Raw genomic sequence first — 14907 nt, forward strand, 5'->3', positions numbered from 1 at the left:
TCTTCTCTATAATACGCATGATAAATCTTGTTGTATCAGAGCAATATATAGCTAGATTATACTTGTACCATATGCGATAGATTTATCCGGTAATTATATAGGTTATGTGTCGCTTATTTACTTCATTAGTAATACTTTATAATCGCTGCGTACGTGAGTTTAAGCTGAGAATACGGTCTGTAGATATCTCAAGCAGGGTCGTTATCGATTGGCGGAGCTGTATGGGAAATCATTCGGATCAAACAGCCCTAATGGGTTTCAAACTGCCGGCATCATGAAAGCTACAAGGATCCGGACCAAACAAAATCGGTGCGGAGATGAATGATTAGTGAGCTTAACAGTAGCCAGGTGTTATAAATCGTCTTTCCTTATTACTTAAAATATCCAAGTGCTGCCTAATAAAGGAGCAAACTGAAGATACCGATAAGAATTATCATCCTAACGTCGAAATTTGGCGCCTTCACAAGTTCCTTCCTGGACCATGATATCACTGCGCAAGCGTATTTATGTGTCAAACGACATTGATCATTTGAATAACAATATGGATTTGCATATTACGGTTCCTCAGTGATGCCCCATCTCTGATGAACAGAGGATGTTCGTCAACTGCGAGATCAAGTAGTCCTTTAAACAAATCACTGAGTTTGCGGCTTCTTTATGGGATTATGCAGTTGAATACTGCCACGCTTGAAAGACGTTGTCATCTTTTTTGTATCGGAAAAAATCGGAGGGACTTTCGGAGGAATCAATTATAGGAGCATCTGATTGAATCAAACTTTAAATACCTAGTATCCACCATAACATCTATTGATTCAGGACACATGTCTCACAAAATATTTGACATTTGGTAAGCCTAGTACCTACGATTTTAGCTCCTCCGAAGTGCCTATAGAGTATTCGATGCATCAGATTCTTTTGTATGAGAGTTTAATTAATGGAAAAATATAACATGTTTATAGAGCAAAGAGCGTTAAAAATCTCAACGGCGTGTATTTGCCTATTTTCAAAAAAATAAGTACCATATATAATTAAGTTATCAGTAGCCGATAGTAAAATACTGTACTGTTTTTTATTTTAATACAATTTATACAATTTTTCATTGAAATTAATTGTCATAAATTGTTAGCCTAAAAAATAATTTCAACTTTGGCCTAGTGCTATTCTATTGTAGCTTATATAATGTACAAATAATCGGAAGCTTTATTTTTTTTTTTGAAATTTGATTCTAAATTTATTGGCCTAGTCTAAATGCAGCAGGCATGAAAATCGACAAACAACTCAACAAGCAGTTACATGATGTAATTTCTCTATTAATTAAGCCCCCGCGTAGCTTTTGTGTCGGGCCAATGTATTTGATAATTAACTCAGCCTTCCTGTAAATGTAGAAGTAAACAAGGCTGGTGGAAAACTCTCCTTTCCAGTCACCTATTGGCAGCTCGAAGTATCAGCGTCAACTCCGGTGTAGTTGGCATAAATAGATCTAGAGGCTGTTTAACTCTTGACTCTATCTATTTGATATCAATCCCTCCTAAGGATCAAAGGTTCACACCTTAGAACCGATATGCACTGTGAACTAGTACCTTAGTTTTTGTGGTAAACCGATTTGCAAGCATTTGAAACCTTATGATATAGACTAACTGAATTTTCTTTGTAACTATTCATCTAGTCTTACTTCACTTTCGTTAGGCAGAAGACCGACGTTAAACAAAGGGTCATATAAACTTAACAACGTTCTAGTTTATCTGCTTTATTTTTCCAGACTCCTTCGTTAAGATAACGCAAGCACCCTTTTACACTGCTGCTGCTTCTGTTGTGTCATTCATGAACTCGTTTTTGACAACCGTAATCCTTTTAATTCAAAGGCAGTTAGCGGGTTTGCCATTGTGGGGAGTGCTGAACGCCGCGTAACAGCGTAACCCCAAAGATTATTCTAGCGTTCCGATATCTTCCACCAATAGCAGATATAAAAAAGGAAAAAAAATGGTAGTAGTATTGTCTGGCAGAAGTCACTCGATGGTTTCGGACGACACATACCTGCCTTTCCTAGGCCTGACGCAAGAAGCCCCCAAAAAAAGCCAGACCACGGATCGCACTTGTGGTTTAACCTGAGCGCCACCAGTTGACTTTTGGCTTATTCTTTAGCTAAAGTAATTAACTATAGGTTAGATGGCGGCAATAGCAGTATTACCCTAATATCGCCGCAAAAATTACCCTAATATCATCTGGTAATTACCCCAGTAATCACCCCCAACATTATCCAATAATTATCCCCAATATTATCCAATAATTACCCCTAATATTATCCTAACATTACCCAAACATTTACCTCCGATTATTCCCCTAATATCACCTTGTAATTACTCTAATATAACCCTAATGACTACCCTACTATTGCTTCAATACTATCCTACGAATTACCCTAATATTACCCTGATAGTTGTTCTAATATTATCCTAACATCATCAGGTAATTATACTACTATTACCCTAATAATTACACAATTTTACCATGAGATTATTCTATCCCTAATATTATCCAATGGTTAGTCTAATTTCATCCTAATGATTACCCTCATATCACTCCAATAATTACCTTAATATTATCCAAATATCACTAGTAATAGGTAATTGACCTAGTATTACTCTACTATTACTTTAATGCCAACCGGTAATTACCCTAGTATTACCCTAACATCATCCCCAAAATTACCCCAATAAAACCCAGTAATGACTCCAGTGTTACCCAAATATTACCTCGATAGGTACGCTAATATTACCCTAATATGACCGGGTAATTACCCCTAATATTATTTTAATATTATTCAAAAATTAGCCTAATATTATCCAATGGTTACGCTAATATCATACCAATAATTACCCTAATATCACTAAATGATCATCCCAGTATTACCCTAACCTTATCCAATGATTACCCCTAACGTTACCCTAATATCACCCCAAAAATTAACAAATGTCAAAAAGGAGCGGGGTTTTAACTAGGGCAGCATATATTTTAGCTTTTCTACCTACCTTTCCAAACGGGAGAGTTCTAACTACAGGCTTATGTCTTATTCAACTGCATGAGTCCACCAACTTATCTCCTAGGGATTCAAAATTAGGGTCATCCAGCTGGCTAAGGTATGCAAAAGTGTTTTCTATAATACGCATGCTAAATCCCGTTATATCAGAGCACTGTATAGCTAGATAGATAGATAGATAGCTTTATCCGGTAATTGCATAGGTTATGTATCGTTTATTTATTTACTTAATATTTTAAAATCGCTATGTACGTGAGTTTAAACTGAGAATACGATTTGCTGCTAGCAAAGCTGTAGAGGAAATCCTTCGAATCAAACAGCTCCAATGGGTTTCAAACAGGCCGCATCATGAAAACTACAAGGGTCCGGACCAAACACAATCGGTGCAGAGATGAATGATTAGAGAGCTTAACAGTGACCAAGTGTTATAAACATTCATAACATAAAATACCCAGGTGCTGCCTAATGAAGAATCGAGCAGAAGATACCGATAAGAATTATCATTCTAAAGTTGAAATTTTGCGCCTTCGCAAGTTTTTCGTTGGACCATGATATCACTGCGCAAGCATATTTATGTGTCGGACGACATTGAACATTTGAATAACAATACCGATTTGTCTAATGAATAGAGAATATTTGTCAACAACGAGGTCAATTAGTCTTTTAAACAAATCACTGAGTTTGCGGCTTATTTGTTGAATATTGCCATGTTTCAAAAACGCTGACATTTCTTTTGGATAGAAAAAAATCGGAAAGATTTTCGGGGAAATCTATTATAGGAGCACCCGAATGAATCAAACACTAGTTTCCACCATAACATCTATTGATTCAGGACACATGTCTCACAAAATATTTGTAGTAGGTACTAAAATCGTAGGTAGGCGTAGTACCTACGATTTTAGTACTCTTACAAAGTGTCTATAGAGTATTCGATGCACTAGATTCTTTTGTATGAGAGTTTAAGTAATAGAAAAAGATAGCATGTTTATAGAGAAAAGAGCGTTAAAAACTCTAATTTGCCCATGTTAAAAAAAAAATAAGTACCATACATAATTAGGTACATTATGAGTAGACGATAGTAACACACTAAACTGTTTGTGTCGATTTTTTATCTAAACTAATTGCCGTAAAATGTTAGCCTGAAAAATAATTTCAACTTTAGCCTATTGCTATTCTATTGTATCTTATATAGCATAAAAATCATCGGAAACTTTTTTTTTTTAAATTTGGTTCTAAATTTATTGGCTTAGTCAAAATGCAGTAGGTCTAAAAATCGGTAAGCAATTCAACGGGCAGCTACATGATGTAATTTCTCTATTAATTATGCCTCTACATAGCTTTTGTGTAGGGCCAATATATTTAATAATAGGAAAACTCTTCCTTCCAGTCGGTGCTAACGCCACCTATTGGCAGCTCGGAGCATCAGCATCAACTCCGGTGTAACTGGCGTTATATGAACCCACATAATATATTGTACATAAATAGATCTAGAAGCTGTTTAACTCGTGGCTCTATCTATCTGATATCAATTTCTCCTAGGGATCATAGGTTCACACCTTAAAACCAATATGCACTGTGAAGCTAGTACCTTAATTTTTGTTCCAAATCGATTTGCAAGCATTTAAAACCTTATGATATTGGCTAACTAAATTTTGTTTGTACCTAGTCATCTAGCCTTACCTCACTTTCGTTAGACAGGAGACCAGCGTTAAATAAAGGATCGTATAAACTTAACAACTAGCTTATCTACTTGAATTTTCCAGACTCCCTTTAGAAGATAACGCAGGCACCCTTTTACACTGCTACGGCTTCTGTTGTGTCATTTATGAACTCGTTCTTGACAACCGCAATCCCTTTAACTCAAAGGCGGGTAGCGAGTTTACAATTGTTAGGAGTGCTGAATGCCGCGTAACAGGGAAACCCAAAAGATCATTCGAGCGTTCCGATGTCTTCCACCAATAGCAGATACCAAAGAGGAAGGAAACTGCTAATAGTACGGCAGAAGTCACCCGACTGCCGTACAGATGACATATACGTGCCTTTCCTAGGCCCGACGCAAGAAGCTCCCCTATCCAGTAAAAGCCAGACCACCCATCACAGTCCGTTTTATCCATTCGCTACCATTCACCACTTATAAACGGAGTCTCGTATGTGGTCGCAGCTGCTCGAACATCCGTCGATCACCACTATTGACAGCAAAGTAGCCTAACCTGAGCGCCACCAGCTGACTTTGGGCTACTGTTTAGCTAAAGTTACTAACTATAGGCTAGACGGTGACAATAGCAGGCGATAGGTTGCAGCACAGCAGTAAAACGCTCTGCTAGCTAATAGTATCTCCAAGGCTGCCTTCGCTGGCCTTCATGAGACCTTTAAGAAAAGAAGTCTAAAGTTAGAACTCAAGAGATAGTTTCTCGTAGTGTGTTCTACAAGGCTGGCTAAACATAACTGCCAAGCAATTGACTGCTGCTGATGGCTACTACTGCTAATGTTGCTTTGTGAACGAAGCAGATGTGGGGGCCGTTCTGCTACCCGCCTGGCAATCGTCAGGTGTTGGGCGTCTATGGCAGAACGACTTCGGGCTGTTGGCGTTCTGCCATCGATCTTAACAAACGTCTTTCATGTGGTGCCGACTGACATGTCAAGTGGTAGTGGGCTGCTGGTTGTAGTCGGATGGTGGCGGGTTGCCCTTTGAACGCTATGTGCATGCACACCGGACGCGGCGTCATGGCGTTCGAGTCAAGGTAAAAGATGACGAGAATTCGAGTGACTCCTTGTGACTTTGGGCGGGCGTCCCGATAAAGCACTGGCTAACAACAAATTACTAGAGTCATTGTAAAGACTGCCGGCAGCTCTTGGTTATGGCAGCAATGCCTAAAGCTCGTCGAGGGAGAAGACGAGGAAGAATCCTTTATCATTTACTTAAATGTTAAAAGCATCAAACCTTTGGAGAAACCCGAAATAACATGTGGTCACAGGAACTACGCAGTATAACGATAAATTCAACGACAAAAGTCATTATCGAGCAGCGTACAAAATAATATGCGATTGTTTAATGAGGCTATAGTTAAACCCAGTGTGCAGGTGTAGTCGTCGATATACTAATAGGAACCATCTATCCTGGTGATGGCTCCGATGGTAGCCAAGCTGATATTTTGCATGAGTTACACGTTCAAGTCTGGACGTCCGTGCAAGTAACTTTTCTATGACGAAGTTACGCTCACGGGAAGAAACACTATGTGCTTTAAGAGGGAATGATTGCCGAAGAAATTTTATGCGTCACATGAAACGTGTCAATCAAAACAACAAACCAACAAAGGTAACAGAAGCTACAGGCGACAAAGTCGGTGCCAGCAGCTTTATGTTGATGACAAAGAGGCTAGCTTGAGCTTTCCAAGATGGATAGTGTGAAAGGCATATGAGAAAACATTGCATGATCTACAATAGCATAGTCGCGTAAGCCCCGTACTTTAATTCGATCTTAATACTCGGGCGATCGTTCCTTGAACTGCTTAATATATATATATATATATATATATATATATATATATATGCCACAAGGTTAAGATAAGGATCCCACTCCAAGAAAGCTACCCTTAAAATGATCCAATATAACTCTCGAAAGAGCTATTACTATCGCTGGTTGCTGCTAATTTAAGTCAACGGAGAACTTTTATCTAGATCTGTGTAAGAAAGGACAAACTCCGATCTTAATACGACTTAAATATGTAAAGGCCGAAGAATCCGCTAAACGGGTAATAAATGTACTTCTTCTTAATGATCTAAATGAAAAATGTAATCTAAAAGAGTATCTGTGGTTGCGTAGTGTCAATATCTGGAATACACATACTTCTTCAAGCGGTTTAAACTCATCTTTAAACAAAAACTTAATAAATTGACGTTTCAGCTCTAGTGAAAAAAAAAGGAGAAGTGCAAAACTTACAAATCGCTATTCAACTTTATATAGGATACTCATTCAAAGGGGTATTACATAACCTATTAGGCTCATTGCTATTTTATTGAAAATCCTCTCAGTTAGTTGTTTGGCGGCTAATAGAGCCAATGCATAGTTCTGTATGAATCCTGCATACGCACACAATATCGGCTTACATGTCAATCACCTAAAAAAATCGATCGTCTCGAAAGACCGGAAAGTGCACCTAAGTCCAACCGCCTCGTTCGATGCGCTCCGTTCGCGTCTGTTATCCTCCGCAAGCTTCAGCACCCTATATTAACGACATGTACCATTGGACCGAGCCTGCCACTACTTCAGAATTTCATTTTTGTAATATCACCAAAGGCAACCATAGCACACTCATTGTGACGAGCAACACGTATGACACTTAAGCAACAACAACAGCAGCAAATAAGATTTTTTTTGTTAAATATAGCGAAGTGGGAATAGGTAGCTGCATCAAAAATGGTTTTTCTACTTCACACAAGGTCCCCGCAATGTACATTGCAATCCTGCAGCTCGGCCATTGAATGGGGTTGAAGCCGCATTGACCTGAGGAAACATTAGGCTGCCGTAACTTGCCTAGTGATGAAAACAGATGATGAATGAATCGCAAACAAACAAAACACGAGAGATTTGTAGATACGAAAAATCGGTCACATTTATTATCCAACTTGTAGATACATATACAGGATCGATCGAGATGCAACTCACCACGCGGCTGTATCACAACCGACGTCTAACAACAACTCAGCGTTTAGGACCATTGAACCGCGAACGCCGACGACATCCGCCGTGACGAGAAGGGCGGATATATGTTGAAGTCGCCCTCTCACTTTAATCTTCCGTCCGTCGTCATCTGGACGCTGATCATCGTATCACGATAAACAAGAGTCCGTCCGAAAAAGGGCACACTAACAAACACTGACCGATGGAAAGATAAGTAAACGCTAACCAATACGCAGAGCGTTGCGCGTTGATCGGCGTTTGTGTTTGCGTACGACGTCACGTAATGGCTAGGAGTTTAGATGGTGATAAACTCGATGGCCGACGGCTTAGTTGTAGGTGCCGTCTAGGGGCTTGTTGGTCATGGCGGTTTCCTTGTTACCGAGGTGCTCTCCTTTGTCCATTGAGAGGCATCCAGCGCCACCGCCAAATCCGTATCCCTTCGGTCCGTATTTGCGGCCATAACACTGCTTGCAGAAAATCTCGCCACCGTGGTCGCCAACATTAGTCGAGTCCAACTTCTTATTGCACAGGCCACACTTAAAGCAGGACTTGTGCCATTTGTTACCGGCGGCCAGCATCTCCTCGGCGGCGTATACTGACTTGCCGCATTTTGGGCACTTAGCCTGCTCTTGGGGCACGAACGGCATTCTGACTAAGCTTGTTAGTGAGTTGTTGATATGGTACAACTGCTAGCAGGTCTCCCAGAGACTGTTGCTCGACGGATGGCACCGCAACGGACACTGGTTTACCGGAGGCCTGATGTGATGCAAGACCCTTTAGAACGCGGTGGGAAAACGAACAAGTCCGAGGGCGGAGTTGCGCCAGCGGCCACGGCGAGGGAAGCGATGCCACACTAGAGGGTATCCCTTTTAGCCTAAACTACGGAGCTGTAACCATTAGACAGCCTAGCGAATGTAAGAACCGACTGCAAAGCGAAAGCGGCGCGGCATAACTAATACTCCCCAACAGTCTCCCGGCTCTAACGCGCATAGCTGGCAGAGTACGAGCCGCTAACCATACGCCGTGCAACCAGGGCTTGGCCAAACTTAGAAGAAGCGCTCGGCGCTGTGTTAAAGCATTGGAAGCCGCTGCTAACTAACGCAGCTGACTACCTAAACACCACCATAAACTGGCATCGACCCGCAACCAGCACCCAAGCGCTTTGAATCTACGTTAACCGCCCTCTGCTTCTCCCTAGGGCCAACACGGCTAGAACAGTCGTAGCAGTAAGCATGACCGACAGCAAGATCAACATCATTACCATCCGTAGGTGGGACGATCTCTGAAAAGGAAAAAAACTCACCTATCGCCGCTCCTGTAGCGCCCCCTAGTAAGACTAGCGATGCTGGTTATAGGATAATATCAGCATCATATAAGCTAGCTAGTAGACACCAGTTATATGTTAACTTGATAGACTCGGCTGGATTAAATCGATCTACCGGTGAATTTATTAAACGCAAACAATTTAATATCTGCAGCGGAAAGGACCGCAAACTAAGGAGAGGTCGTTGCGGCAACAACAAACACTTTACGCTACTGCTGTAACAACCATCGTTTACTCACTCAGTAGCTACTGCGGCGGCAGCAACAATCGTAGACAGCTCATTTTAGCCACCGCCCTAGCTGTTTTTCGTCATGTCTATACGTGCTATATACTGTTACCGTTAAGCGTCACTAGCTACGGTGTCGGTAAGCTGGCAATGCGGCCATCGCCTGTCCGACATCTCTTAGGCGTTCGTTCGGCCTTGTCTCTTTTTCTGAGTCAGTCCTCGACATCTCGCTGGTGCCACCGGTTAGCAGCCCAACAAGACACCACCGACGAACTCCTGCACCGGGTCCGTGCCTACTAAACCACCTCATCAGCTTAATATTAGACTAGATGGCCGACAGTACTAAGCTGCAACCCAAACGGTAACGACGATTACCCTTTCTAAGATTGACTTTTCAGACAGCTAGCTTTGTCCAGTGGTTCCTGCCATTCAGACTCTACAGGCGCGGAAATACCATATATTGATCTATCGGAAGCGTTCGCTTAAACGCAATGATGTATAATCGCTGGTTGACCGAAGGACCCGTGGGTAGCGGCCGGAACCACGGTGATGAAGGTGGCGCAGCGTTTGCCAATCACCAATCTTCAAATCGGCCTATACAGCAGAATTAACTGGCTTGTTCATATTGTATCTGCTGATGTTTATTGGCAGTTACCGGGATGGGGCGCCGGTGATGGCGGTTGTCTGTTTCTGTACAGAGAGCAACAGTTAGTCCTAGCGCTAGTGTCTGGCTGAACAGCCGCGCGTGCCAGCGCTTCAGGCTCTTTCCCCTTTCAGCATCAGCGAATCGGTACGACTACAGAAGCTAGTTGGTAGCAAACCTCTGGAAAGACCTTTGCTGACATTACTGTTGCTGTCTCTGCCGCCCGCTATAAAACGCCCACACTAAATATAAGCCCTGCGCAGGACCCAGCAGCTTGCCAGGAAAATCACCCGAAAGAGAAGAAACACTTAAACTCTTTCTGTTTTGCTTTGAGCTTCTCATTGGCCTGTATGTACTTACAAACATATTATTACACACCATATGGTCAAGTGCGCATACACAGCATTTCCCGAAATTCAGCTATTTGAAGGCAGTTGCAGGTAGTCGTTTGTACCAACAGAAGACAGCTTGGCAAGAGAATCGAGCACAATCATCATATGAACTGCCGGTAAGGGACCTACGAGATTATCCAACAACGATAGCGATTGAGACGATGTGGATATCGGAGGAAAGCTGCTAACTTGCGAGATCAGAACAAGTTACACTGTAAAATACGCACAAAGAAAATCTGAGATGAAAGGAGGAACGCGACTTGCCTGCGCTGTTTTTTGCAATAGGCGCGGCGGACGCCGCCATTTCAGCTGTGCAGTTCACATGGTTAGCGTCTCGTTCAGTGCGGACGTCTGTAGATGGGCGTTACATTCGCAAACGCTCGTTGAAAACACCAAGCGACAATAATAAGATGCGTGGGCTGTTGAAGTAAGCAGTGACTGTGGTTCATGTTTGGGGCGCTGCGACTATAGAAGCGACGAGTCGTAGGTTAGACCTACGGTGAGTAGTAGGCTCAACCTAACTGTACTCAGATACAGCTACGGTGGCCATTTCGAGTCGTTCTGATAAATAATCACTACTAAAATGGCAGAAAGGCACCGTATTAGTAAGTGCTTGATGCTGTAGCCACGAGTTCTACAGAGTCTTCACCGCTAACGAGCGTTAGACGGCCTAGTTGGCGGTTTAGGCGGGGAACATTGTTGAGCTTACCAACAGGCCATGTAGGTATCCGTGTCTTGGTTAGACGTACGTGCCCGTCAACGAAACCAGTTTCCTTTATCTACTTTTCATAAGCGTCCAGCTTCTTCTCCGAGTGACCATTCAGGCGACAGGCGTTTTCGACAGGACTATCGTATGTGCGGCATGAATACAGGCGTTGTGTAACAGTTGTTGCTGTGAAAATCGCTTGAGCGGGAAACGCCATAGCCAAGAGGGATGATCAAGAAAACGAATAATACGCAGCGTTTTGCGTCGTATAAATAGCCGTAGTTTACTAGTAAAAATATTTACACCTACATGGGACTACGTGGTAACGTTACCGCATAAAATTTATCAATCGGTAGCCATGCGGGTGGACTAAGGAGAACTGACTGGCTTACGTGAAGCGTATGTAATGCTATGTACAATAATCTGCGAATCTATGTCGCATATAACTCTCATGGGTCTTTTGTTTTCTTGAAGGCGATTCTACCAAATGTGTTTGAAAAACCTTTTGGTTTTGATCCATCCGCCCTGACGTATACGACTGGTATCTATGTACAAGAGAATATCAACAACGTCATCTCCTAAACAAAGCAGACGACAAGTTTTGCCTTGAAGTGGAACAACTACAAAGTGTGTAATAGCAGAATTCGCTCACCGCAAAAGCAGACTTTGTAGGTAGAGCCTAATGCTGCTTGTATTTACAGCAGTGCGTTTTAAAAGCCTCATTTTCCTATGTTGGGATATTTCCGCTTCAACATTTAGCCCTGCCTTCGGCCTGACCTCTATCGCGTTCTTCGTGCGATTAGAGTGCCAACGTGCAGATCAAAGTACGATAGCGACCATGTTTCACGATTCCGCATTCTATTATGATCTTACTATGCATTTGTTCCAAATCTAGAGTAATGAGAAGCAATAAACATGACTATATCAATAGTCTAACATGCGTATTTTCCAAATGGCCCCACATATTGAACAGAAGAACTAGAATAAAGAATACGTCTGGCAGTATGTACTATGCAGATACTGGATTCGTTGTGAGGGCTAACAAAAAACGTTTCAGATCAGAGTACACCTAACTAGTTACTCCTTCCTTTATTAGTCTCTAAAGTCGCTCACTATTACTTTTTTGTTTGACTTTTGTTATCATTCTTAGAGTACGCTCTGAACGCGTTCTGAACAATTCCACGATTTTTCCAACACTTGATTACCACTCTGCAAGTAAGCCGGTTAACGTGCTCTGTAGACACATAGAAAACGCTGCTGAGCGCAATAATTTACTCGGATTTATTATCTCTTTAATTCCATTTACACGTAAACTCATTCCTGTTCTATGTTTAGCAAAAACTTTAGGCGCCATTAACAGACAACCAGTCCCTCCCGCACCCGAGCATCCCAAATCAACGTTATCAACGTCATTTTTTGCAGCTACTACGCCTAACGAAGCTCCCAGTATCTCTAGTAGAAACTGGGCTCGATGGATGTTTTTTTTCCGTTCACTTGTTTACTCGGTTAGTAACAGAGGCAAGTGGAAAATCAACGATAGGACACGGGCTGGTAAGCGTCTCGTCCAACGACGACCCCCAATATGGCCATGTCGTGGTTGGTGGACCAGGTTAAGGCTTGCTTGCTTCACGGCCCAATCGATTGGTCGGCCTGGAATGTGTTTTTATAGAGCCCGGCATCGTTCCTTTAGCGAAAACGTCAAGTGAGTAGTCAGCCACACAGAACCCAAGGCGGCCAATTCGGGTTTGCATGGCCGCAGCTGAACAAACTCGTTGTCGAAGCAAGTGCTAGAACTGGGAAGCAGGTCACCCGCCTAACGATAAAAGGTCACTTCTTACTATTCGAAGCTACAGCGGTTACTGCCTGCTCAATCGGCAACTGTTGCGTGTTACCAGTTGTTAGTGAGACAATTGCAACAGGTGGCTGATTGAGTGGTCGCACAACCTCAGGCAAAGTGTAGACATGTATAGGACGCCGCTCCGTGTTTGGCCACCAGTGCTACATTTACACTATACTTAACCACTCAGTGTCGTGTAACAATAGTATCAACAGTGACCTTGAGGACATGGGAGATGGTCTAAGTTCAAAACCAGCTATGGACATATTCTACTTCGTGTTGAAAAGGGCAAAAGTCTACCGAAGCAATGTCTAACTGAGACGTGAAAATCGAAATGAACCTAGTGTCGGCCTGAACATAGGTTCGATGAGTAATTTCAGGCGTGTGATTCATAAAACAGTACTGTTAATGTTGTTTAATTACTCAGACGATGAGCGTACAATTCCTCGTAAGCCGACTAAAATGTCGCTTATGCTTCCTATGGTTGAACGCGTACCTATGTCGATCATATGTGCTTGAGTTTTGTAGGCTAGTTTGCTGATACAATGTTTATATACGGCGCTTTTTCGAACAAAAGAAAAAAAAAACTAGTTGTGGAATCATGGATTCCTATCTTCGTGTGACTTTGAAGAAAAATTAAATCTCACTTAACATATGGGTGCAGCATCCGTGGATTCAACTGCCAGATCTCAAGGCGTACAAAAGTGGTTACAGATTGACTGTAAAAGAGGAACAAAATGCATGATATAGCTGCATGAAGGAGTTACCTGCCAATTTCTTGGCATACGATTGTATCTTTTTTATATATATATATATATATCTCTTGCAAGACGGAGCAACTAATTACGGTGATAGTAAATATGCGAGGATAATAATACCACCAAACATCGTAATCATGCTAAACATTATTACATCACCAAAATCGAGTTCGCACCTTTGTTTTTACATAAAGGCTGAGTTCTGCTGCTGACGTCGTGATCATTCTTGTACAGGCGGCTGTTACGGAGCAAGTAACAGATGTATACCTCCCCCCCCCCCCCCCCCCATGAATAAAGCTATGGCATGGCGTTTGTTACTTGCAGAGACCAAAAAAAAAAGGTGTTTTACTATCGCTTGAGGTGACATCAGTATCTTTCCGCACGGTAAAGCCTAAGTCACTCACAACAACGAAATCAACAGCTGTCCTAGCGGGGAAGGCAACCCAGGCCGACTGTAACTGTGTAAAGCAAGGCTGACCACTGTGGAAGCCAAGCATCGAACGAACAGAATGACGGCCCCAGGGCAATACGATGGTATATTGGCCACGATTTAGAGCGTCGTTCACGTGGGCAAGCAAACAAACGACTAGCCGAGATATAAATCCCATGTGCTCAGTATGTCGATGGCTATTCCAGAAGGCAGGAACAGGCTTTATATACAAAGGTGAAAATCACAACAGCGAATTTGTCTGGATCCGAACCGTCATCTTGTCGTTTATAGAGGCTGGCCTGTCGATGAACCTCTTTACCTGCTTTATGCACAGCACACACTTTCGGCCTGGTTTCTGTCATGAATATATCTGTAAAGGTTTCCATATGTTAAGGTTTGGAAACTTTGAAAATTATTAGGTTGAACGTATTGTTTTAGGCGCGCGTTGCAACCGTCGCAGGCAGATGATGATCGTGCAAAATGCCCAAATGTCTCATTAAACATAACTCCTCACTGCACGTATTCCATAGAATCACATGAGATTCGCCACGTGGTCAGAGAGTTTTTTGGTAAACCTTGACATCGATTAGTAGGGGGTTTGACCCATGTGAAATGTGTTGACATAACTGTCCATTGAACTAAGTGATGTTGATCACTAGGCTTTCATCTGAGTTTTAATTATCATTCAACCAAAATTTTTGTATACATGAGGCCAGCTTGACTTCTTTGACACTGCTGACGCAGCCTATTTTTTATTGAATCTCTGATATGAAGTAACAACGAGCGCCACTCTAGCGTAACGTTATTTACTTCAGACCATGTTAAATTTCAATATAGACAATCTACTCCTAACCTAACCTAACGAACTCCTAA

The 14907-nt window shown here is 42.2% G+C and overlaps 1 protein-coding gene across 1 annotated transcript; it reads right to left on the bottom strand.

Moving 5' to 3' along the window:
• Window positions 1-7624: 7624 nt before the first annotated feature.
• Window positions 7625-8639, bottom strand: LOC111260736 (muscle LIM protein 1). The gene has a single exon (XM_022833702.2). It carries the CDS (start codon window positions 8363-8365, stop codon window positions 8045-8047), a length of 321 nt encoding a protein of 106 aa, XP_022689437.1. The 5' UTR covers window positions 8366-8639; the 3' UTR covers window positions 7625-8044.
• Window positions 8640-14907: the final 6268 nt, after the last annotated feature.

The sequence above is a fragment of the Varroa jacobsoni genome, unplaced genomic scaffold (genome assembly GCF_002532875.2).
Source record: "Varroa jacobsoni isolate VJ856 unplaced genomic scaffold, vjacob_1.0 scaffold_471, whole genome shotgun sequence".
Lineage (NCBI taxonomy): Eukaryota > Metazoa > Arthropoda > Arachnida > Mesostigmata > Varroidae > Varroa > Varroa jacobsoni.